At 46.4% G+C, this 25,699-nt stretch overlaps 1 protein-coding gene across 1 annotated transcript; it reads right to left on the reverse strand.

Moving 5' to 3' along the window:
• On the reverse strand, nucleotides 1-18,077 carry MCM10 (minichromosome maintenance 10 replication initiation factor; the record flags this gene model as incomplete). The annotated part of the gene is made up of 20 exons (XM_080918488.1): nucleotides 1-84; nucleotides 480-522; nucleotides 1,053-1,198; nucleotides 1,901-2,014; nucleotides 2,718-2,830; nucleotides 3,403-3,547; nucleotides 5,155-5,383; nucleotides 6,499-6,607; nucleotides 6,691-6,801; nucleotides 7,393-7,493; nucleotides 9,134-9,330; nucleotides 9,521-9,637; nucleotides 12,215-12,382; nucleotides 13,132-13,297; nucleotides 14,432-14,666; nucleotides 15,115-15,249; nucleotides 15,369-15,473; nucleotides 16,466-16,849; nucleotides 16,979-17,014; nucleotides 18,071-18,077. The coding sequence occupies 20 exons, from the start codon at nucleotides 18,075-18,077 to the stop codon at nucleotides 1-3; spliced, it is 2,745 nt and encodes a 914-aa protein (XP_080774614.1).
• Between the last annotated feature and the right edge of the window lie 7,622 nt (nucleotides 18,078-25,699).

The raw sequence follows: 25,699 nt of genomic DNA on the forward strand, positions 1-25,699 counted from the left end.
TCACTTAAGGCTGTTGAGAAACTTGGCGTGCTCTTCCCCTCGAGGCAGCAGGGTTTCTCCTCCTATCTTTGGACCAGCCTTCTCCTAGAGACAGGAGGGCAAACGGGTGAGACACACTTCATCCTTACTTTCTAATTAGGAGTTAGAATGCAGTCATGCACAGCTAGATGTCTACAATGTTCCCAAGGCCATCTGTCACAGCTTTGGCACCTGCTTGGTGCCCTTGGGAGGCAGTGGAACCTAGTGGGAGTTCTAGATCCCTGAGGATGAGACCCCGAAGGAACAGTAGGACCCAGTGATCTTTTTAGTTCTGTATGAGATAAACAAGTCTTTTGTCATCTTCTCCCACCAAAGGTCCAAAAACAGACCAACCAGGCAGAAACCGGAGGACTGTGAGCCAAAGGAAACCTTCCCTCTTTTAAAGTTGATTATGTCAGGTAACTGTTGTTCCAGTATGAGAAGCAAATGACCACACACACCTTTAGCATTCCATCTCGTTCCCACTTGTAGAGGCCACAGTTACTGAAACAGAAAATAAATGGCTTCACTCAATAGTAAGGTATTAACAGCTCCCAACCCCATACACATGAAGACAATGGGGGGGGGGGTGCGGGTTACAGGGAAAATGTTGCCCCTTCATTCAAGGAAGAGCTGCTCGGAGGTACCCCTATCATGGTAATGCTCAAAGCTACACAGAATAAGCACTTCCGAGACCTGAGAAACAGCCTTCTACTCATCGGTAATCTGGAGCTTCAGAGATGAAACTTCAGGTGACGACACTACAGGGCCACGTGTGTCCCAGTGAGGGGTGCCATCTAGGCATTAACTTCTGTCTACTGGAGAACACCGTCCTAGGTCAAGAACTGGTAATAGACAAGGCAGAGGAGACCCATCCATCTAAGTACCATCTGCCTGCCGAAAAGGACCCGCTCCCCTCTCCACGGCTGCCCCCACCGCTCACCCTAACACACACCCGTCAGCCCACCACCATGCACAGTCTTCTGCTGGGGAGGCTCTATCGGGAGACAGAGAAGCCCACGTGACGTTCGTACCGGCAGTGCTTATTTGGGAGCTTGTCCAGGGAGATAGTCCTGTTTCCACACGGACACTTGAAAAACCTCTTCACGCCATTGTGCCAGTGGAGGCTATGCTGCTCGCTGACGCAGGTCTCCAGAGGCTTGAAGTGGGTATAGGCACACTGCAGACAGACAGACCACACGCTGGGTGAGGGGCTTTGAAGGCGGGAAGAGGGGCTGCTATCAGGACCCCCATATTCTGTCACTGCCCAGACTTCACCACCTAATCTTTAATGATGCTTTTCTTTGCTAACAAGGTTGTATAGCCCAGGCTGGCCTTGAACTCATGGCCATTTACAGGCTCCCATCACCCCCTTCCAAATGCTAGGATGGGAGGCACAAGTCACCACACCAGGCTCAAGTGGAGTTCTCGACTGTGCTGGTTTGCATATGCTCGGCCCAGGGACTGGCACAATTAGGAGGTGTGGCCTTGTTGGAGTGGGTGTGCCACTATGAGCATGGGCTTTGAGAACTTCATCCTAGCTGCCTGGAAGCCAGTCTTTTCCTAGCAGCCTTCGGATGAAGATGGAGAACTCTCAGCTGCTCCTACACCATACCTGCCTGGATGCTGCCATGTTCCTGCCTTGATGATAATGGATGGACACTCAGAATCAATTAAATATTGTCCCAGTTAAATAACACTCCACTGCACAGCTCTAGATCAGGCAGGGAACCTGAATTTTGTCTATCTTGTGCTATTTATTTTCAATTCTAAATGACATATTACAAGCTATGGTCCCACATCCCACAGTTCCTCAGATCGAGTGGAGCTTCTGCCCCTCCCCCGAACCCCGCCTTCACGCTGGAGTCCTGCCCCCACGCACCGTCCTGCAAGTCACCACACGGCACTTCACTTCTCGGATGGCTCTCATCTTTTCTTCCATCTGTTCTTTCTTCACCAGTGGCTCAAAATAGGCTTCCTGTAGCTCAGCCTCGGTCTGAATGACAAAACCCACATGAGTAATGGCACCAAACCCAATATATGCTCAGAATAATGACTCCCATGATTTACTCAATCATCATCAAAGCAGAGCTGAAGAGACAGGCAAAATGTCAGAACCCTACACAGAGTAAACCAAGGCTAAGCCAAAGATCATACTAGGTTAACCCCCCCCCCGCGCCCAAAAAACCCCAAAACCTTAAAATAGGGAATAAAAGAAGATAAAGACCTAAAGGCGTTTGGATTTTAGAAGTTCAGATAAGAAGCAGTGAGATCATCAACAGTGGCCATAAGTTGAGAGCTCATGAGCGACAGCTCAACACACTGTTCCGACAGACTCCAGAGGTCCCATGGATGACAGGCCCATGGCTAGGTTCTGGCCACTCAGAATGCCAGGGTATAAGAAGAACGTCCCAAGCAACTAGAGCAGTAGGGATGTGGACAGGGAGCTTTTCTGAAGAGCAATGATACAGCTCCGAAGTTGAGGTAGTCACACAAAGTAAGTCACACCCACCCATTACACACCCCACCACACACACACACACACACACACACACACACACCCCTACCTCATAATGCTCCTGCTTCTTAAAGCAAATCATATATTATACAGTTACTTCTTTACCTGTGAGAGAAATGGATCCTCAGTCCTCATAGAGCTTTGCTCGGAAGGACACTGGCCTGCTCCCTGGGCCGCTTACCTCTTTCAGGATGTCTGTGTGCTTGGACTTTGCTTTTAGGATTTTCTGAAATTCCTCTGACTCTAAGTAGGCAAGCTGCTCTCTCCTTTTCTTCCTGGCAGGCTCCAGCTCATCTGCAGAACAGCACTGGCTATTACTGAGCAGATCGGGAGAAGCAGGGTGCTCCACCCCAACTCTCCCTGTCAGCCTCTTCAGCCCTGACACGGGGAACCCAGCTGTAACCGGCAAAGGTGACCCCAGTGTACGGAAGGCTGGGTATGATGGTCTACAATCCCATTACTGGCAAAGGTAAGGCAGGAGGATTGCCAAGTTTGAAGACAACCTTGGCTACAGAATGAGACTTTGCTTAAAACAAACAAGCAAGCAATAATAAAAAAATTAAGCAGAGATTAAGGAGCCTACACAGAGGTGGAGTGCTTGACTTTTGATCACAGTGACAGAGGAACAAAACTGTGACATACCAGCCAACTGTAAATGACATTTGGCTGTTCCCATGCTTAACAAAGTGAAAACAGGAAACTCCTCTTGAAACTCTTGTTACTCGGGAGCAAGAAGACGGGTGGAGCGAGGCAACCTGGACCATTTAGAGACCTAAACCACACTTGATGTTGGAGAACTTATGTTTAAAACATGGCCTCTCTAAACAGGATCTGTCCCCCCACTCCTGACAGTGAAGCCACAATACCTTCAGGAGAAACTGAGTGGCTGTTCTCCACACGTTCCTTCACTCCCAGCACAGCTCGGGCGTCCATTTGCTTCTTCACAACATTGTTTGGATCTACTTTTGTAAGAATCTGGCCTTTTGCCCTTAATCTTGCAATAGCAGCTAACTAGAAACAAGCAAAGAGACAGTTGAGACAGGACAGGCACCTAGAGTCTCACAACCCTTGGTTCTCTATCAGACAGACACCAGGCTGCTGAGATGAGTGGAAAAAGCCCGATGACCTGAATTCTAACCCGAGAACCCACATGGTGGCCGGAGAACCTATTCCTGCAATTTGTCTGATGACCCCTCGAGTGTCATGTGCACGAACACACAGGACAAAGGTAAGTCCATAAACAATGATGTTCCAGGAAAATACACACGATAAAAAGGCACATGTATGTTTAGGGCCCCTTTGGAAATTGTTGGAAAGTCTGTCCACACGGATCAGGCCAAAAAATTCATTTAGCAACTTTTAAAATCAAATGTTTTAACACTACATTTCAGAGATAAAACTAATTTTGATACATGTATGCTGAGGAATAACAGGAGGGAAATATTGAAGGTCTTTGCTTGCTGTAATTAAGGCATTATCTTTAATTTCCACATTTAAGCCATCTTTAAGAGTAGAGAATTGAGGATATACCAGAACTGTTGCAGACTATATAAAACAGCATGGAACTTGAGCCAAGGCGTCAGACAGTGCTCTTTGGTGCTGTGATAGTGCGTCCGTCAGACAAAGTGTGCATGTGGTAGGTTCAGAAGCAAGCCTGCAGTGAAGCCTCTTCATCGGCACAGGCAAGGATTACCAGGAATAGCTTGAATCTGTTACATGTTTGACTCTGTTAATTTACGGACATTGTGCGCCCACAGCCTTTTATCAGTATAAACATTTCATGACTCCAATACAGTTGCAGCCCTGGGTAACCATTAGTCTGTAGTCTTACCACAACCATCACAGGAATCTTTGCCTAATGCTACCCACACCTTCCCGAGGGCTGCCTCCTCTAGCCGGACAAGACACTGTACGGCAATGATGGCTCTGGAGTTCTTAGCTAAGCTCGGCACGATGCTGACACCACTAGCATTGCGCTTACTTTGAAACTGCTTAGGATGATTGGCTAACAGCTGCTCAGTGACTCTCTCCTGGCCAGCAGTACAGTTTCAAATGCCATCTCGTCACAGAATGCAAGGCCAAGCGATGAAAACAGAAGCCAACAGAAATCAATAAATCCTTACTTTTTTTTTTTTGTTTTAAAAACAAGAGTCTTGGGTGTGCACAGTATGGATGAATGTGTTTAAATTAACGAGTGTCTTTCCTCCTTCCGCACTCTCACCTTAAAGTTTCTACTGCCTGCTTGTCTATGTGTGTCATATGTGTACAGGTGCCCTGAGGGCCAGAGGAAGGTGTCAGATTCCCTGGAACTGAAGTCACGTGTTGTAAGAGTTGCCTGATGCGGGTGCTAGGAACCTAACCTAGGTCCTCTACAAGGCCATCCAAGTACTCTAACCAACGGCCAATCTCTCCAGCCCCCATCTTATCTCGAGATAAGATCTTTCCCTGAGCCCAGAACTCAGAGCTTGGCCAGAATGGCTGGCCATCATGGATCCATTTGTTCGCCCCCAGGGTCACACGCAGCCACCGTGCCTGGTTTTTTACTTGAGTGCTAGAGATCCAAACGCAGGTCCTCAAGCACAGTAAGCACTTCACTGCCTGCCTGACCCTCCAGTTACCTTTTTAGCTTCTGCTGCTGCGCTCAGTTTGGGTCTGGGTGGTGGTGACTCATCAAAGAAGAGAACGTCGTCCCCTTCTGAGATGCCTCTGCCCAGCTTAGGTGTCCGTGGGGCTGCAGTTCCTTCCGACCTGGGGAACTCAGCCCCGGTCTGAGGAGACTGGGCAGCAGCCTGTCGAGAGGAAGATGGCACTGCTGGGCTTGGGGCTTCACTTGAGCTTTGGAGGAATCTTAAAAGGAATATGAAGAAAATAATACGGGGTTCAAGTACATGGCTCAGGGCTAAATCATTTCTTTGTCTAGCACGCCTTAACCCCTAGGCTCCATGCTACAGCCAAAACCCAAATTAGATACCCAAGGCTCAAAAGACTTAGAACTCAAAGCAGACCAGGAGGCCCTGGATAAGCTAGAGAAGACAACTGTGTTGGTAAACAATTTCCTTTCTTTGGCTAATAATTCAAATTAGCAGCTAAGAACACCAGGTCCACCCACTTTGCCTGACTATGCTGTGGATGTTCCATCGCTCCCTAACTGATGACTGTTTTTACCAACCGGCTTGGCAGGAGATGCTGTCTACAGCACACATCTAAAATTATAATGTGGAGGCATCTGTTTGTGGTTAACTGTAAGACCCTCAGGGCCTCACTGCATCCTACAGGAAGGGAATACACAAGGGACGCCTAGGAACCCTTCCTAAGGGAGGAGGGATGAGGTGTTGAAATGGCACGGAGTGGATTGACTACAATTCCTTATAGGCATGTTTGAAACCCTCAGAGAATTAAAACAAAACAAAACAACCTAAAATGGGTGGTGGTGGCAAATGCTTTTAAGCCCAACACCTGGGAGGTAGAAGCAGGCAGCTCTCTGGGTTCAAGGCCAGCCTGGTCTACAAAATAAGTTCCAGGACAGCCAAGGTCACAAAGAGAAATCCTATCTTGAAAGACAAACAAAAAGCCAAATCAAATCAAACCAATCAACCAACCAACCAACCAACCAAGCAACCAACCAACCAACCAAACCAAAGACAGAACACAACCAATCAAACAAAAATATCTAATGATAGAACCCAGTCTCTATGGCTTGGTGGCAGCCATATTTACTGACTGAGCAATCGTGCTAGTCCCTTGCCCACCCAACACCTTTGAAATAACAAAGTCTATGGCTTCATTTCAGAACCTCAGCACCCAAATCTCTCATTTTGCAGATAAACTATTGAGCTCAAGGCCAGCACTCAGAAAGTCTCTCTTCCTCCTTTCCAGGGCCACAGTAATTGCTCTTCCCAACTCCAGCAGGCTCTGGAAACAGTAGAATTAATCAGAGGGGGAGAGACAAATCTGCCTCTAACCGTTTCTGTATTTCTTCTGCTTTCCTCTTCCGCATTTCCAGCATCTGTTGCTTCTGCTGCTTCAAGAGGGCTGACGCTGAGATGGACTGGATGGGGGCCTTGGAGCTCCCTAAAACACAGGCCACACACTGAGAGTTGCAGAGAAGGTCTGGGAACATGGGCATACGCCATAATCACACACACTGACTGTACCTGAAGACTTGGCTCGGGCTAAATGCTTTTGTAAGTTTCTGGCTCCAAATGTGGGTAGGGCCATCAATTCCCTGAACTCTTCAGAGCAAGACAAGCTCTTCTGGGGAATTCCTGTAACATGCAGACATTGATTTTAGAGGATTCAAAGAGTAAATGTTCGCTATCATGCGAGATCACTTTTTAAATTCTAGTCATAACTTAGTTAAACTGTTAGGGAATAAGATGGAATACAAAAAAAAAAAGGCAAGAGTTTTTTTTTTTTAAAGGTTTACTTATTTACTTTATATGAGACACACCAGAAGGGGGCATCTGATCCCATTACAGATGGTTGTGAGCCATCATGTGATTGCTGCAACTGAACTCAGGATCTCTGGAAGAGCAGTCAGAGCTCTTAACCTCTAAGCCATCTCTCTAGCCAGTGCAGAACTTTTAAACGTCAGGACCAAAGGTATGGGTGGAATGGCACTGTCTAGCCCAAGCCTATTTTAACAAAAGGGAACCTAGTACTGATGCTGGATATTGAAAGGCTGACCCGCTAAGATCAAGCTGAACATTTCTCTTACTGCTCAGTCACCAAGCTTTTCTTCTTTAGCCTACGCCACTAAGCTCAGGTCATCACTGAAGAGCATGAGCAAGCCGTAACCATTCTCAGCCCCAAATATTGCACCCACTGGAGAAGAGGATGGGTGAAGGGAGAATTACCGAGCTTTTGTTTTGTTTCCTGGATGATCGAGTTTGTGCCCCTCACAACCAGATTGGTCAGTGTGGTTTGAACCTTCTTCTTAGGAGCAACGGCTGCCGCCCTGTAACAAGAGCCAAAGCAGAGTTACTGGGCTGCAATGCCTTCCAAAACAAAATATGAAGATTCCCATTGCATCTGTTACCAACGGTCCAAGTTCATTGGCCCACACTTGAATGCAGGCTTTGCTAGCCCAGGAGTTCTGGTTTACACACTAAATCCCAGATGGAGAGCCTACGGAGTTGCTGGAGAATCCCTGATGTGTGGCCTTGTCATCTTACCATAAGGATGGCATCTGAGCATATGACAGTTCAGAACAGGCACAAATAAACCGTGATTCGACTAAAAGCTTTGCCAAAGGGCCAGAAACAACAATACTCCAATACTGTGATACAGAAGCCTAAGAACCTGTCTTAAAATAATTAGTGACTATTAGTTTAGTATGTTACAGTTATAGGTCCCTTTAAAATGTTATCAGTCGCGGGGGCAGAGTGGCACATACATGCTATCCCAGTACTGGAGATGGAGGCAGGAGGGTAAGGAATTCAAGGTCAGGCTTGAGTGTACATAGAGCTCAAGCTAGCCTGGGCTACATGAAATCTTGTCCTAAATTATTAAAAAACTACAATGTTATTAGACACATCATTAGCATTTACCCATATGGAATATGGTAAATAACCATTAAAGGATACTTTATAGCTACTAAAAATGACTAAAGAGCCATTACTTCCTATAAAGTACAAGCCTTTTTTCCTAATTCTTTAAGATCAGGAAATTTTTGTTTGTTTGCTTGCTTTTAGTTCAATCGTGGTTTCTTTGTACCTGCTCTGACCTGTCATGTGCTCAGATGCCATCCTTACGGGAAGATGACAAGGCCACACATCACCTGGGGTTCCTTAGACAGTCTAGACTCACGGTAGAGGGCCATGATCACCTGTCCTGTATCACCATGCCTCCATGTGGGCCACATCACGCGTGACAAAGTTAGAGGTGGATTCTATAGGTGGAGGTCAGCAACATCCCTCTACGAGATCGAGACAAATAACACGGGCTCAAGAGTGTCACCACATTGCTTTGCTACAGGAACTCATATACCCCACGCTGGCCCGGAATGCTGCTGTGGCTGGAACAGACTCCTGATTCTGCTGCCCTTCCCTCTTGGTTATCTCCTTACTTAAAAAGGTTTTATTCATTTACTATGTGTCTGAGAGTAGGGTTGTGCACACTGACCCAGAGAGGCCAAAAAATAGCATCAGATCTCCTGAAACTGGAGTAACGATGGTCGAGTCGTTGACATGGTACAGAAAAACAGACTCTGGTCCTCTGGCAAATAGTGTGCACTCTTAACCTCTGAGCCATCTCTCCAGACTGGTTTCTCCACTGGGACAGGGTCTCCCTAGACAGCTTAGGCCGGCTCATGTTCTTTCTGTCTCAGTCTCCCAAGAGCTGGGATTTCAGGTACGAGACATCACATCTGGCTAAACGTAAGCATGGGCTCTGTCAGATCACATGACTCACTGTCCTTTCATTCCCAATGTGCTTCTCTCTCCCTAGGAAGAAAAGATGTCCTTGACCACTGCGACTTTAGCTACGAAGAAGCTCATAGAGTCACCCCAGGACAGTTTCAGAACAGTCCACCACCAGCTTCCTCCTAAGAGAGAAGCAAAATCTTTCCCCAAGAGCAGCCCCCCAGAAATGCCTTACATGGAGGCTGCGAAGGACTCAGAAGAAACCCCGCCGTAGTAGAAGCCATCTTGACACAGCCGCTCCTTCAGGCTGGTGCCTTTGCGGAACTTCTTGGGAATGCGTCCCCCGGAGAAAGTGGACTGCAGATCTGACCGCTTTGCGCTAAGCTTCTTGTACTGGGCCTGGATGTGATACTGGCAGTATTCACAGTCGTGCTGCAGGGAAAGCAACGGAGAGGTCAGCAGCCTACGAGCAGTGTGGCCATCTCTCCCCGCTCACACCAAGTGCTCAGTGAGTCCCTGTGCCCTCCAGGGCTCGGCTGTGCTCATGGCCACGCGGCACCTAAAGTCTGTCCCTCAGGATCGATTCTTTTCATAGGCAAATGCTAAAGGATTTGACACCCACCAAGTTAACTATCTGTGTGCACGGCTCTCCATTCTTCTTCTTGGCTTTACAGGTTCCCAGGTCCATAGCTTCTCCCATAATTAAGACCTTTTGAGGATGATCAATAGACAAGCACACCTGTGAGAGAGAGCGTAGGTAAGTGCTAAAGGTCTTTATCCCGAGAATGAGCGAAGGTATGTCAGCAGCTGGCTTAGGAAGACATCTTGCAGCCAGTGCTCTATACAGTTGTAGACTAGCCAGTGCAGAAGACTCAGTCTCAGCTCCCTTTTCTGTAACCAACCTTTCCTTCCTCTAGGCTGTTGGAATCCTGGCTGCCCAGGCTGGCCAAATGCTTAGCCTCAGACAATGGATGCAGCCCTGTTTTCCCAGCATTCCTTACTGCTCACAATGGTCATATGGCTACGGCTTGGCAAATTAGACTGGAACAGGAATAAGGAAGTTCTTGATTTCCTACTAGAGACATCCTGGCTCACCCCTTTTCATCCTGCCACCAGTGGTGATAAGAGTGTGAGGGGACAGTCTCAATGACCTTGGCTGACTCAGTTCTCCTGCTCCCTGCAGCCAATTCTCACGCTGAGATAAGGACTGTCCTCAAGTGACTAGGCTCTGTCCTTGTTTCCAGAACAGGGCACCCTGTCACTTGAAGTCATAGGGCCCAGTGGTTGCTAGGTAACAGAATCTAGATCTGAACACTTTCAAATCCCCCAGCCAGCCTCCAAGCAAACTTGGCCACAGGTAAACCTCTATCTACATTGGACAGTTCTCCTGAGCCCAGGGGGGTGGGCCCACAGAGCACCCTGTTGCACATCTGTAACAGAGTCGTTCTGCCTAACTGCATTCACACCCTGATAGCTGAGTTTGTGCAAGACCTCCCACCAGATCTAGGAATTTTAGCAGAAAATATCAAGCTGTTCCGAGCCTCCCAAGCCAGGATCAATAAACCAATGAGTAGATTCCCCTCCCAGCATAGGGAGATACAGTATTCTGCTTCATAGTGATTCAGTGCCATCTTGTAACCAAGAGGGAAAGGCAGAAACTCACTGTGGTGCTTTCACTAAACACTGCACCATAGGTTCATGTATTTGAATATTTGGTACCCAGTTGGCTGGAAATATTTTGAGAATTAGGAGGTGTGACCTTGTTGGCAGACGTATACCACTGGGGGTAGGCTTTGATGCTTCAAAAACTGGGTTCAGTCTTTCTACCTTAAGTGTCATGCCTGCCTGTCTGTTATCAGAATCCCCTTCATGCTGGCCATGGACTCACCCTCTGACACTGTAAGGCTTTCTTTTATAAGTTGCTGTGGTTGTAGTATCTTTCACAGGGCTACAAAAGTAATTAAGACACTCATAGATATATCAGATATACAGTATCACTAAGCTGCCTGTTTCTAGTTTCCTGTTTTTGGGAGGGAGGAGAGACCAGGGTCTTGCTGTATACTAGAGGATAGTCCAAATTAACCACATAGCCCAGACTGGCCCAAGACTTGTGACTGTCCCCATACCTATAGACTAGACTAGACTCAGAAGAAAGTTGGGCTGGCAAGATGGCTCAGTGTGTAAAGGTACTTGCTAATAACTCTGATGACCTAAGTTCAACTCTAGGAACCCACATGGTGGAAGGTGAGAACCCATTCTGCAAGCTGTCCCCTGATCTCCACATATATGCTGACACACATGCACCTCGCTGCCAGCCCACAATAAACTAATAAAGGCAGTAAGTTAGAAAACAGAAAGAAAAGGAAAAATAGTTGAAAATGGTAACTTATACCCAGAATCCTAGAATTTGGGTTACAGAGAAACACACACACACACACACACACACACACACACACACACACACACACAGTTATTTGGTTTTACGAAACAGGATCATAGGCCCACACTGGCCTTGAAGTAATGGCAATCCTCTGGCCTTTGCTGCAGGACTGCTGGGATTACAGGTGTGAACTAGCACACCCATCTAAATCCACTGTTTGTTTAAAAGAAACCATATAGAAGGGTTTTTTTTACAAAAGATCAAATACACTCCCAACCAACAAATGAAGACTTTTGCCATTCTCTACTGGAAATAAAGCCCTTGCAGGACAGAGCAGAAAAATCTATGCTTTGCGATTTATACTGGTTAGCAACTCACTAGGAAGCAATGGTAACACAAAACTCTAACGCAGGCCGGGAGGGCAAAGATTCACTTTGACTCGAAGAGCCAGCTAGGCCAGTAAAATTAATGAAGCAAAATTCATTCAGTGCATCACACTGACCTCTTGATACAACCATGGACATGTATGAAGAGACCTAAGGAGCCTGTGTGGGAGAGTCAGCAAAGTTGAGCTGGTCAGATGGCCCAGTACTTGCCTGTTGTAAAACGCTGCAGCTCTGAGTTTGATCCCTGAACCCACATAAAGGTACAAAACGTGGCTCCATAAAGCTGTTCTTTTACCTCCACATGTGAGCTGTGTCAAAGGTGTGTGTTCTCTATTTCTCTTTGATAATGAATAAAATAGCAGTGATAATGAGAGTTCAGTAAACTCTGGAAATGGTGATGCTAATTCAAATCCATTTAGAGTAAGTAGATTCACAGAATATTGGTAGACAATGAGCCAACAAATGAAGAGCCAAGATATTGGGGACAGAATCGGGTACAGCCCAGAGGAAGACTAACATGTTTCTGATACAGAAGTAACTATAGACTCACCTCCGTCGAACCATCTTTGGGCTTCATGGGATTTGCATTGAGCAACCCTATGACGGTCCCTTGATCTGTCTTCCAGAGGTCTTTGTGAACCTCTCCAAACAAAAACAAGGACACACACTGCGTCAGGTCTCGGAGGTCGTTCAGTTTCCAGATGCTAAACGTTTTTCCCTGGAGTGAATAAGAGTCTTTCAGTCACGTTTGAACCCTGGCTTTTATGGTGACTCCACGTTATGGAGTCGTATTGTGGAAGAATATCTGAATTCCCCTTAAATGAATGGTTGTCAGAGTGCTTTCAAGTTATAAATTAGTTCTTTCTTTAGGCTTTAGCGTTTATTACCTGCCTCATTTGAGACGAAGCGGAAGCAAGGCAGGCCACAAGCAAACTTAGTAAAGGGTGTAACTGAGCAGGGTAGCCTAGCACTGCCACCCAGGGTCACAGGCACATGATTGTGTGTGACAACGTCCCACTGCCATCCTAGTATGAGACAAGAGGCAGCTACAGCATAATCATTTATAGCGATCACAGACTAGAGAGCGGGGGACTATTCATCACCGGTGCTGCTATTAAGAGCTCTTGGTACACACCTCACTGACTTGGCCAGCGATACCAGCACCTTATGCTCACTGGGATTTGTGGGCTCAGCTTCCAATTACGTGGCCTTCTCCAAAGGAGAGGTGACAGTATCTCAGGGACCAACAGAGGCGTCCCCTAAACTCTGACCACTGAGATGCAGTCAGAACGGCTGGACAAGCCACAGTCCCACTGTCTCTCAGCAGACAGTACCCTTGCACACCAACCCAAAGACGAGTGCCCACTAGAAGTGATTTCAAAAGATAGGCTGGCAGGTACCAGATGACGACCTGGGGACCCCTTAACCTGGCAGGCGTGCAGCTCAGGAATCAGTAAAGCAGCTTACGCTCTGAGTGCTCTGTGGAGTGACTTTCCTCAGAATAACCCCAAATGTCACCCAGTCCGTTTCTTCCAGGTTCTCAGTTGCCATCTTCTCCTTGATTTGAGACAGTCTGACCAGTTTCCGGCCTGTCATCTTCCTGTTCATTTCTGTGGAGGAGACTCGAGGTCGCCTGGGTGGAGAAGCCAGTAATTCTAGGTCATCATTCTGGTAACAGACTACCTGGCACCTTACCAGGTGGTCAGGCGAACATTACAGGCATCAATTTCTCCAGTGTCCCAGGGTACTTCTATATCATATGGACAGCATATAGTTATTTTTATTTAGTTAGTTTTGGTTTCTTGGGATAGGACTTCACTATGTAGCCCAGACTGGCCTGGAACATCATAATCTTCCTGCCTCAGTAAGCAGTGTTTTCCCCCTTAAAGTACATTTAAAAAATTAACTTTAGGGCTGGAGAGATGGCTCAGCAGTTAAGAGCACTGTTTGCTCTTCCAGAGAACTTGAGTTCTAATCCCAGCAACCACATGGTGGCTCACAACCATCTGTAATGGGATCTGATGCCCTCTTCTGGTGTGTCTGAAGACAGCTACAGTGTACTTATATATGTAAAACAATTTTTAAGTGAAGGTTACTCTTCCCTGGACATAGATTTACCTACAAAGTTTACCTTATAATTTTTCGTAATCTTATTATAAGAAGGTACTGCTATTCTGTACCTGTTTTTGCATTTGAGACTGTGGTTAACTTTGCAGCTCAGGCTGGCCATGCACTTATGCAGGCTAGCCTTACTTTCCAATCCTTTTTCCTCAGCTTTCTGCATGTGGGAATTAAAGACTATATATTTAAAAATTGCATATACTTGAATTGTATATGTTTCGAAAGTGTATATATTTCAATTGTATACATTTAAAAATTGTCTAGGATCCCAATTCTGTACACAATAAATTTAGATTAAACCACAGCCATACAAACATGGGAAGTTTTATAATGAAATCTGTGTCACTATGTAGACCAGGCTGGCCTTGAGCTCACAAAGCACCTCTTGCTTCTGGATCCAGATTGCTGGGATTAAAGGTATGCACCACCATTTTCATTGTGTAGACAAGCCTTCCTTAAACAGTCCACACCACAGTGCACTGAGTTAAGACAGTGCAGCCCACTGCACTAAGACCCCTCAGTCAAGAGCTGCTGCTGTGTGAACCTGACATGCACACATGCACGCAAAGCCTCTAAAGACCCATCTTCTCACAGGAGTAAGAGCCATCTAGCGAGACAGGTGCAAAGGGAAGTTATGGCTACTGACCTGAGGCGTAGGCCTGAGAAGGCTTCCACAGAGACCTGGGGAACCTGGGTGGGCCGTTCCCCAGAATTCCCAGGGGTTGCCGTGCTCGGATTTCTAGTTATCCCACTAAGTTTGTTTCCAGGAACAGACCTCAGAGAGGGCATGCTCGTTGACCTCGGAGAGGAGCTTTTAGGCTCTAGAAAACTGGAAGTAACCTGCAGTGGTTGTGAGGATGTCCTTGTCCTTGAAGGTGTTTCTAGAAAATGAGCATACGAAGTGGAGAATGACTGAGGCTATAAAACCTGCTTACAGCATTCCTTCTGTAATCAACACATCCGGATACTTTCTTTCTTGTTGCTATTTTGAGACTGGGTCTCAATCAGAAGCCCAGGCTGGCCTAGAAGGTAGGTTCCTCCAAATGTATAAGCATGTAACCACAGGCTCCATGGAATCAGATCTTGCCAGAGAACAAGACCACTAAGTGACTATCATCAGGTCTCTGCAGTACTGTCTAGTAGACCCTGGTGTGGCAACAGCTGGGCAGCTCACACATGCCTGTGACTCCAGCCTCCAGGGATCTGTAAGCAACTGCACACACACCAGCTCAATTGCCTGCAACCCCCTCTCACAACCCTCCCCCAGTAGAATGGTGTATTTTCAACAGAGCCGAGCAGTGAAACGCAGCTAGGCCTTGAGCACCACACCTGCTGGAGTCTTGGGCATCCGAGCTACCCGCTTGGCTCTGGGTAAGGCAGGGACATCAAGCTCTGCAGAAAAGCACGCCGACTCCTGAATTCTCCGCATTTTCTTCTCCTTAAGCGGGGGCTGCAGAGATGCACCTTCACAATTAAAAATAAAAGGAATGCTACAGTTTTGGCAGGAGCTGGGTGAAAAGACTAATGCTGTTGTTTCTTGGTAACAAAAATGCATACGATCCCTACAATTAGAGTCACATTACCAGGTGGTTCCCCCAAACGGGCTGTACTTGGAGGCTGTTTAATTGATGCAGCTTTTAGCTGCTCCTGTAAGGCTTTCATCTGCTCTTGCAACTTCTTTAATTCATCTACAAAAGAAAGGTATATTAAGAACCAGACAGGATAGCGAGCTGTGCAGACACAACACTGGCTGTATTTCTGTTATCCGTACCCCCAGACCTTGAGGTCTACAATACTTTTATCCTTCAGAGAGGTTCCTTAAAAAACTTTATCACTAGTAATCAAGCCTTTTGACACCTGAGCTAGCCAGGAGATTCTACTACTAGTGGGGCACGGTGGTGTAAACCTGCAATTCCAGCACTCAGGAAGCTGAGGACAGAGGGAGATGAGGTCAGTCTAAGCTGCTAGTAGACCCTGTGTCAGAAAAACAACCTCCCAACAAAATCCCCGAAGGGGAATTCGTACGGATGCGTTACAGAGGTCTAGCAGTCAAAAACTGAAATACCGTAACTAGTACGGCCAGTGCCGGCTTCTGTGTTAGATATATGAGACAGGGCCAGGACGAACAAAGTGGCAGTTCAGGAACAGTCTCTTGCTCAACCAAACTGTGTGATAGTTTTGCGGCCTTGTCCCTACATACAATCCTAAAGTAATAATACACTCTGTGAGAAGTACAAACAGTGTTAGAGTCGTCTTGTGGAGGATGAAGTCTAGCTGGCTGACGGGGATGTAAGGAGGACCATGAACGCTGCAACGCTGACTTTAATAGTCCCTTCTCCTCATTCACGTTCCGCCGTGTGTGTGCATGCACACAAAGGGCTTGTGGTGAGCATTCCTACATTGCTCTTACCTATTTTCGGGATCTCTCACTGAGCTCATGGATTCAGCTAGGTTGGCTCTGAGCCCCAGGGACCCATCTGTCCCCAACTTCCCAAACTGGGGTTCTGGACTTGGGTCCTCATGCATGCATCTTACTGAGCCATCTTTCCATCCTTTTCAAAAACAAACCACCTTGCATCTGAAGTCATTTCAATGAAAACTGTCAAACGTGGGGTCACCTACTGTCTCATGAATAAATCGGAGAAAGCAAGCGATCACAATCGATCACAATCGGGGCTACCTTGCAACTCCTGATTGGTTTTCTCTCTGCTGGGAGCAGGGGCAGGGGGGACGCTGTTTTCAACTTGCAACGTAGGAGCTTCATCATCTGTCAAGTCCTCCACATTGCCAAAGAGAGTGGCCAAACGTTCCTCCTGGTTTCCGGTCTTTCCCTCTTCCCCACCGTCAGCCTCCTCTGTGTAAGGTTCGCCACCAGCGTCAGCATCAAAAAGCTCAGCCTCTTCTGTGTAAGATTCACCATCACCATCAGCATCAAAAAGCTCATCAAACTCATCAGGGTCGCCATCTTCCAGAGACAAGGACTTATTCTCTTCTGAACCAAGAGGTAAGGCTGCCTCGTTCTCCTCCAACAGAGATGTGAGCAGAGACAAGTCGTCTTCCTCCACTAGAAGAAACGGGAAGGTTAAGTCTACCCCAGGCGGAGACAAGCACTCTGCACTCAACCTCGCTCAGTCAGCCCTGAGTGGTAATTGAAAGGAGCTTCCGGATATGCCATTCTGCCTGCCGCTCTCACCTACAAAGTTCCGGCCTGAGCGCTTCTTAGAAGACACTGAGGAGAGTGAAGAAAGGGCCAGGCACTAGGCTAGATCTTTTTCCCGGTACTGCTTTAACAATCTACCTTCTGACGACACGAGATCTGACCGGTAAGGAATAACTGAAAACGCTTTAACACAGACAGACCTTGCTCACTTTTCTACTTCCTGTTATTTTTTGTTTTATTTATGTTTGTACCTCAAGTCAGGGCCTCTGTTTTAGCTTTAGCTGACCTGGAACTCACTCTGTAGACCAGGCTGGCCTCAAATTCAATGATCCTCCTGCCTCTGCCTCCTTAGGGCTGGAATTAAAGGCGGGTACCACACAGCCTGGTCAACTGTTACTTTTAAATGGAGAAAGATATATAAACACTCATCACTGAGAATTAGCTATCATTAACATTTCTGTCATATTTGCTTTTATTTGACCTTTAATCATTAAGCAACAATTTATTTCACTGCTCAGAACATTTTTTTTCTTTTTTTTTTTTTTTTGAGACACGATCTCATATAGCCTAGTACTATGTAGTTGAACTCAGATTTACCTGTCTTCGACTCCTGAGTCAGAGGTTAAACGGTTAAGGGGCTAAGCCACCACACCCAACACAGTATTATTAATTTCAATGTTTGTCTTTACTTTTCTTGAGGAGGCCAAAGTCTAACCTCCCCTCCCCCGTCAAAAATCAAAGAGAACCACCCCCCATGCAGTCTGCTTGTTCAGGACCTGTACAATCAGCACAAGCACTGTGTTGCTCCAACTGAGCTTTGCTGAACAGAACAATATTTTTCCACTGGGTTTTTTTTTTTTTTCTTTGCACAAATCCCTGAGTGGAGGGGGTGGACAAGCAAAATTCCAAAGGACTTCCAGAATTTAAAAACGGATCCAGACTAGAATCATTTCAAAAGATTTCCACATGCAAAGTAACTCTGGAGTTCAACTCCCTGGTCAGACAGTTGCAGGTCTAAGTTACTCAGCAGCCTTGACTCCCTGCTATTTTCTGGTAGAATGAAGGACGACAAGGTAGTTTTCCACAAACCAAAGAGGAAGTCGTTAAACTAGAAGGCCAACTTACCATCCATGCTGTCAAGAGAATAGTTGAGCTGAGGGAGGCGAAGGAGGATCAGGTAGATATCCCGGGAGAAACTCAATGAAGATTCTAGGCTGCATAAAAATTAGAGAAGTCACTCTCGACTCTTCTCACAAGACAATCCCAACAAATCCACATCCCAGTGGTTCTGGGACACTCACCTTAGGATTCGCCCGGCACCTGGCACGTCTCATGCCCCTCACATCACCAACAGCCCGGTACAGTATAGTGCGAGGTAGACTAAGACTCAGTGTGAACAGGAACCATTCAGACTGGGGTAAATGTTAGGGTCACTATCCTGTTTTGTTGTTATAATGCATTGGAGGTCTACTTTATCCACTGAAGCACGAGACACATAAAATCCTCTACTAGGATTTTACTTCCATTCCAGTTAGCTAAGTCTAGAGGGCCAGAACAATTAAGATAGGAAGATAACACTGAAGCCGGGTATGGTGCCAAACTCCCTTAATCATAGTACCTGGGGAGGCGGAAGCAGGTTGTCAGAACCCTGGCCATTTGGCCAAACAGAGAACTCTGAGAGAGGCTCCAGGGGGAAAAGGGCAGAAGGCCTTTTACCTCAAGTATAGTTTGCTCCCTGGATTGCTCTTGGACCTGATTTCTAGCCTGTGTGACAAATATTTGCATTTAGTTTATAAGACATGTTTGTTCTAGTTGGATGTGGGAACATGGCTATAGAACCCCGTCTGCTGAAAGGACAGGCTGTCTTCGGAACACCCTGAGTCTGGAGACGGCCTTCTGCCTTGCTTTACTGATTCCTCAGATGTAAACTATATAGTATGTGCCAGGCAACTGTGCTTAAACTGTCCTGAGAACATTCTGGAAAAGGGTTGTCCTATTAATATTTAGTATGTGCTCACTGTACACTTATTTACACATTCTTCTAACTCAAGACAACCTTGCTTGAACCACTGTTCTGTTACGTTTGTGCACACAAGCACGTTGAAACAACTGAAGTTGTTAAAGGCATATACCACCATGACCCTGCTAAGTACCCTACTTCATCTTTACTCACCCGACAAATGCTTGTATGGACCCTTGCAGGAGGTGGGTTATCTGTTGGGGATTTCCCAATTGTAAGCTTAAAGGTTAGGAGCAAACTGGGTTCACTCCTATCAGTGTCTTACCTTGCTTCCCCAAATCAAACCAGCATACCCTTCTGGACCTGACATCCAGGGGCATCCTAAAAGTACAACAGCTCCAAGCTACAAAATACTTTCCACTTTTCTCCAACCTCACGGCTAACACCCTCATTAAGTCTCCATTAACTTTAGGCCTTCTTTTACTTTGTTCCCCACAACCAAACCCCACAGCTCACTAATTCTCAACGTTCTCTCTCTGACACAGGAGCTCTCTGCGTAGCTCTGGCTGGCCTCAAAAGCAGAGCTCACCTTGACTGCCTCCCAAATGCTGCCACCACCCCTGGCCATTCATCCCTTCGGTCAGTGACATTCAGGTTTGTAAGTCAGGCCATGGAGTTCCTTCAGTTGAGACATTCTGATGCTTTCTGATCATCCTTAGAACAACATTCACAAACCGGGTGAAGCACTAGGTGTCTTCTTCCTATTTCCTCATCCTTTATGTGTTCACTCCATCCTAATTCTACCCGCACCTTCTAAACATCTTCCTGCTAGATTAGCTTGCTTTTGGCTTCTTAAACTGCTTCTGGCTTCATGCACTTTATCTAGAAAAGCTTTTCGGTTCTTTCTCATCTCCAATTAGCGAATTGCTGAGCCTTTCTAATCGGCAATACCCTTAAGGTCCCCTCTAGAAATCCCTCTGCCCTAGTAACTGCACATTTGTCCACTACTGCGTGCTTGTTATCTGGAGCCTCTTCGTAATCCAACGGTAGGGCAGATTTGGTGTGTCTCTGTAGGAGCCCCAAGGAGAGCATTCAATAGGGATCAGGGAGGGAGGAGTCCGTGAGACCGCGGGCATTTTGAAAGGGTGCTCTTTATGCAAGCAACTCTAGCTGCATCCAGTGGGAAAGGTGAAGGAGTTTAGAGAAAAGGGAAGAGGTTAAAAGAGGAAGAGGGCTGAATTGCCATATTTACATGTGCACACATGAAATTGTCAGAGACAAACCAATCTTCCAGCCCCGGCGCCTTGCCCGTTCCAGCCTCGGCCGAAGGTCGCCTGCTCCGCCCGATCCAGATCTCTGCGCCTCTCACCCTCAAAGCCTCGCTCCTCTCCCTCAGACCCCAATCCCTGCGTGGACGCTCCGAGTCCCCGACACACGAAAAGCCCGTGAAGCTCACCTAAGATCCAGTCCTCTTCCCGGTCCACACCGGATCCCGCCAAAAATTACAACTGGGCCCCGCCCACCTCTGACGTCGACGCGTTCGTCTGTGGAGGACGCTCTGATTGGCTACACCAGAACTCTCGGACCACACAGCTCCTTGGCCGGGAAGGACCGCCTCTCAGCAGAGCAGCCGGATTGGCGTAGGCTAACAGACGCCATCTTTGCTATGGGCAAAGAACTTCCGGTTGGTGAAGCCTCAGATTCGCGGAACTAAAATAGAGGGTCTGGCGTCCTCTAGCGCGGAGGAGTTCAAGCACTATTACCTACTCCCAGCCCATCTCCATAAATGGAGGGTAAGGACTAAAGAAGCCTAAACTTCTAAATCAACACTCACCGAGGTCCTCACAGGTTTCCCGGATACAAACAAACCTATCAAAGTCCGAACCAGTTTTGCTCATCCCGTGTCCAGTTTAGATGTTTTAAATTAGAGAGTGTTGGGATTCTGTAAACCCTGCCCCTAAATTACTTGGCAGTAGCCAAGTACTCCGCCCCAATGACCTGACACTATAAAAGGGGCTGCTTGCCCTCTCCTCTCTCTCTTGGCCTCTCTTGCCTCCTGGCTCTCTTGCTCTCCCACCCCTATCCCTCCTCTTCCCTTTCCTCCTCTCTCTCCACGTGCTCATGGCCGGCCTCTACTCCTCTATTCCTCTCTCTCTCTCTCTCTCTCTCTCTCTCTCTCTCTCTCTCTCTCTCTCTCTCTCTCTCTCTCTCTCTCTCTCTCTCTCTCAACAATTCTAGAATCGTGCAGATTCGGGGAAATAGAGTATGTTAGAGTTGAGAATAGTTTATCAGATCATTCTTTAATAAAATTCAAACTTTATTTACAAGTGTTTATACATAGTACTAAAACCGTTTTCCAAATGCAGAATATTTAGCCGCCACAATTCCGAAGACTTCCATGCACAGTCTTGTTGATGTTTGAGGCAGGGTCTGGCCTTGAACTTTTCTTCTATGTAGATCAGGTGAGCCTTGAACTCAGACTCTGCTTCCCACGTGCTGGGATCAGAGTGCCTGCTGGATTATTTTAAAATGGCAAGTAGCAGGACTTGGGAGTGTTCTGGAATTCCTCCTCCTCCCTCTCCCTCACTTCTTTTTCCTTTGTGCTGCTGATTAGATTAAGGGGTTCATGGATGCTAAGCAAGCCCACAGAGCTGTATTCACAGCCACGGCTTGGAATTCTTGAAACCTTCTGCCCTGCTTCCGGAGTGCTGGGATTACTGTTTAGGTACTGAATACATTCACTAGTTGATTAGAGATAAGACAGCATTGGCGTCTCTGCCCACTGTGTTTACATTCATTTGAAAGTAAGACAAGCTTCAAGATGACTAATAAGAATCCTGATGTACAGAGATTTTCCCCCTTGTACCATGGGTATTAATGCTCCATTTCTGAACTCCATCTTTAAAGCCTATGCTACTGGCCCAGGTTTGGGAGTAATTCTAGTGTGAAAATTTCACAGCAATAGTGACTTCAATAATTAGGTGGCCCAGTTCTTGTCTGTATTCTGTAATTCCTTTCTTCGCCATGACTTTACAGGTAACCTTTGCTTCCCACAGGATTCAAGGAATAGGAAACGGTATCAATCTAAAGGCTCAAGCACAAACGGATATGGAGAGCCAAGCAATTTGTATCTATTGGTTTAGTGGCCAAGTTTGAGGAAAGAGGAGGTAGTGATTTTGGGAAAAAATAAGGTAAATTCGGAATCAAATGCAAGTGGGATATGGAGAAAGAGGGCAAAGGAAAGTCAGACGGAGGCTTGCAGATCAATTTTTGACTTGTGCAACTAGTTGTTTCTTGAAGTAACACACTTTAGTAGGGAACGTGGGAAGTCCAAATTTAAGGGACACTATAGGGTCCATTTGGTTTCAGAATGACATCTGACTATGTTAGTCAGGCGTCTCCCTCTGTGACAACTTCAAGCAGGAAGGATTACAACAAGAATTAGATATCCTGACTTTGAATTTCAAACTAGAAATACCCACGAGGACTTAAGGCTGGAAGGATTTTGGTTCTATTGCTCCTGGACACTGGGGAGGCCAAAGGCTATGGTTGATAAGGCGCAGCAAGGTGGAAAGGTGTCCTGCGGTTGAGCAGACTCCTGTTCTCGGTGACTACTTCTTCCAGCTAGGCCTTGCCTTCCACACTTCTACCACCTCCCAGGAGCCTTTTGTTTGTTTTGTTTTTTGAAGCAGGGTCTCTCTGTGTAGGCTTGGCTGTCCTGCAACTGTCTCTATAGACTAGGCTGGTCTTGAGATCTGTCTGCTTCTGTCTCCCAAATGCTAAGATTAAAGGTGTGTGTGTAGTTGGTCTTCGGCTACTTTTTGGGTTCTTTTCTCTTCCACCCTTTCAACCCCCCACACTAGATGAAAGAGAAAAGGATATAGAGGAAAGAGATCCCTGAATGAAGCCAGGGTCAGAAATGGGGTAGCATTAGTTAGACTACTTCCTGCTGATTAGGGGCGTCTGAGTTCCTTAGAGCAAGTCTGATCTTTGCCGTCAGGATAATTTTTTTTCTTTGCACATGGCTAATTAACAAGCTGTGACCAACACCAACCAACAACCCACCAGGTTTCTAGCATTTATATACCCTCCAAAAAGTCCCCAGAGTTCCAAACATCACAAAATCAAAGAAACCATCTGCAGCTGGCAGGGTCACCACCCCACCACCACCACCACCACAGCACGAGGCAAATGATAGTCAGCTGCTGTCACAGCTGGAGCAGCCCAACATTCTACACACCAAGATATAATCTTGTGTTTTTGAAAGAACCCAAACTTCCAAAATTGTCACTGCACCATCCAGCTCCCCGTAGTCTACTCAAACTGGAAACCCACCGTGGATTAATTCACCCGACTAAAAGCTCTTCTAAACATTGTTTCTCCTGGGGGCTTTTGAGGACACTTCATATTGAAATCATACTCTAATAAGAGAATGAAGGGCCCGGGAGCAGCTTGCTCCTCTTCAATCTGAGGCTCCGAGGAAAGGCTGCATTTTCTTTAGAAGAACTGAGGCCTGCACATCAGCTTTAAACCATTGCAGGGTTGTTCTTACTTCGCTTTGATTTGCTGTGTTGCTCTGGTTGGCTTTGAACTCCTGGTAGTCCTTTTGTCTCAGCCTCCAAAATGGTGGTTTTTGAAACAGGGATGCACCTTGTAGTGGTTTTTAATTTCTGGGGGTGAGGAGTGGAAGCAGTGTTGTTTGTGGGGAAGTGCTCACAGACCTCTTTGAGAAAATAATCTAGTGGGGTTTGTTTCCCATTCTAGAAAAACAAGTATTGTCAAGAGTTTGTATGCTTTTTAGTGGTTTGTATACTTCCTGGAAACTAGTCCAGATGACTCTCAAATTAAGAGCATCTGATGCTGGGTGGTGGCACACACTTTAATCCCAGCACTCAGGAGGCAGAGCCATGTAGATCTCTGTGGGCTCAAGGCCAGCCTAGCTTACAGAGTGAGTTTCAGTAGGCCAGAAACTGGGAAGAGGAGCCAATGAGCAAAACAGCCCGAGCAGCGAGGACAATGAGCTGTCTCTATCCTGAAGCCCTGCCCTTCATGTGGTCCTGCTCTCATGCTCAAGAATTAGCCCATCGCACCTGTGTGGGCGTGGTTCTTTCTGGGTGTGCCATTCTGTATGTCTGTTCCATTGCCAGTTCTCTAGTCTTGATTGTAGTTTTCCAGTGTATTGAGAGTATTTGAAAAATATGTACACACATATGTATGCATGTATACATGTATATATGTGTGTAAATATACACACACTAAATAATGAATGCAACTTAAAAACAAAGCAACAATCGGAAACTTAGGAAAGGCTTTGACTTCATTATTCAATACTGCACCAGCTACTTCAGGTCTTTTATAACAATACCTTCCCACTTAAAATTCAGATGTTACTTTGTTGATATCGACAAAATTTAGCTTGTCAGAATTATGAACCAATATCTTGAAATCTTATATGTGTAGACTGTCTCCATCACTCTGTCTCGTTCCCACCTCTCCTGCTGAACTCCTTCCTAGTACTTCTCTTATGCTCATGTCAATAAACCCACTGAGCTTCATTAGTGTTGCCTTCATGAGCAGAGGGGAGTTTCTTAGTAATGTGTGGGCAACTGACCAGTGTTACTCTAAGGAGACTGACTCCCCGTTCCTTTGGCAACCCATTAACTGTCAATAGTTCAAGGATGGGTAGGACACTGGAACGCTTCCCTCCTCCATGAGGGAACGTTCATGGGAGCCCTGTTTTGTGTAGGATCGTGCAGGTGTCCGTACTTGCTCTGAGTTCATGGGAGTAGTGGCCAGAATATCATCACACCCCTCCCCATCTACTGATTTCCTCTTGTGGCATTCCCTGCACCTTGGATTGGGGAATACAGATGTTCTACTTAATCTGGGTGCTCAACAGTCACTCGGTATTATTCATTTATTAAAAGTGTAAGAAGAAAAGAAAAATAGGAAAGTGGAACTCAACTCTATCAGAATAAAAGACGTCTACCTGGCCAAAGAAATAGTCAGCAGTTATTAGGACCAACTACAGAATGCTGAAAGGACCAACTACAGAATGATAGGACATATTTGCAAAGCAAACTTTGTGTGTGTATACAAAGTAGTCAGTGTATAAAATATTAGCCACTTATAAATGGAATAAAACCCAGTAAACCAAGTAATGCAATTTTACAATGGTCAGAGAGCTGGACATATCTCCAAAGACTTATATGTGGCCAAGAAGTATATAGAAGGCTCAAGATAACTGATCACTGAGAAAACACAAAGCCAAACGACATGTTATCTTACCTGCTAAGATGGCATTGCCAGAAAACAGAAGGAAGGACAGCCATATGGCTGAATGGACAGACAGCAAATATTACTAAGGATGAGGGGCTGGTGAAATGACCAGGTTGGTAATGTGCTTGCCCTGTAAGCCTGGCAACCTAAGGGATTTGCTCAGAGAATAATAAGATAGTCGCTAACTTTGATTGTCTGTGTGACTGGTGTTGCAAAGAGCCCTGGAGATCAGTACCTCTTTTCTTAGCTTCTGGGGGGGGGGGGAGAGCTGACATCATATGTGGGCAGTATTACTTGGCAGGTGGGGAGCCCAGCAGGATCAGGCATCTCTCTCTCTGCTCCCTGGCCTCCCATGGTGTAAGCTGCCCAGTTCCACCACAGCCTCCCCACAAGGAAGGACCAAAACCTTTGATACACTGAGCCATAAGAAACCTTTCTTCCTTTTCCATTTTCAATGAGATATTTTATCACACATGCAGATAACCATGCTATTAAACCTGGGTCATGACTGTTCA

The sequence above is a fragment of the Micromys minutus genome (assembly GCF_963924665.1).
Source record: "Micromys minutus genome assembly, chromosome: 6".
In the NCBI taxonomy this organism is placed as follows: domain Eukaryota; kingdom Metazoa; phylum Chordata; class Mammalia; order Rodentia; family Muridae; genus Micromys; species Micromys minutus.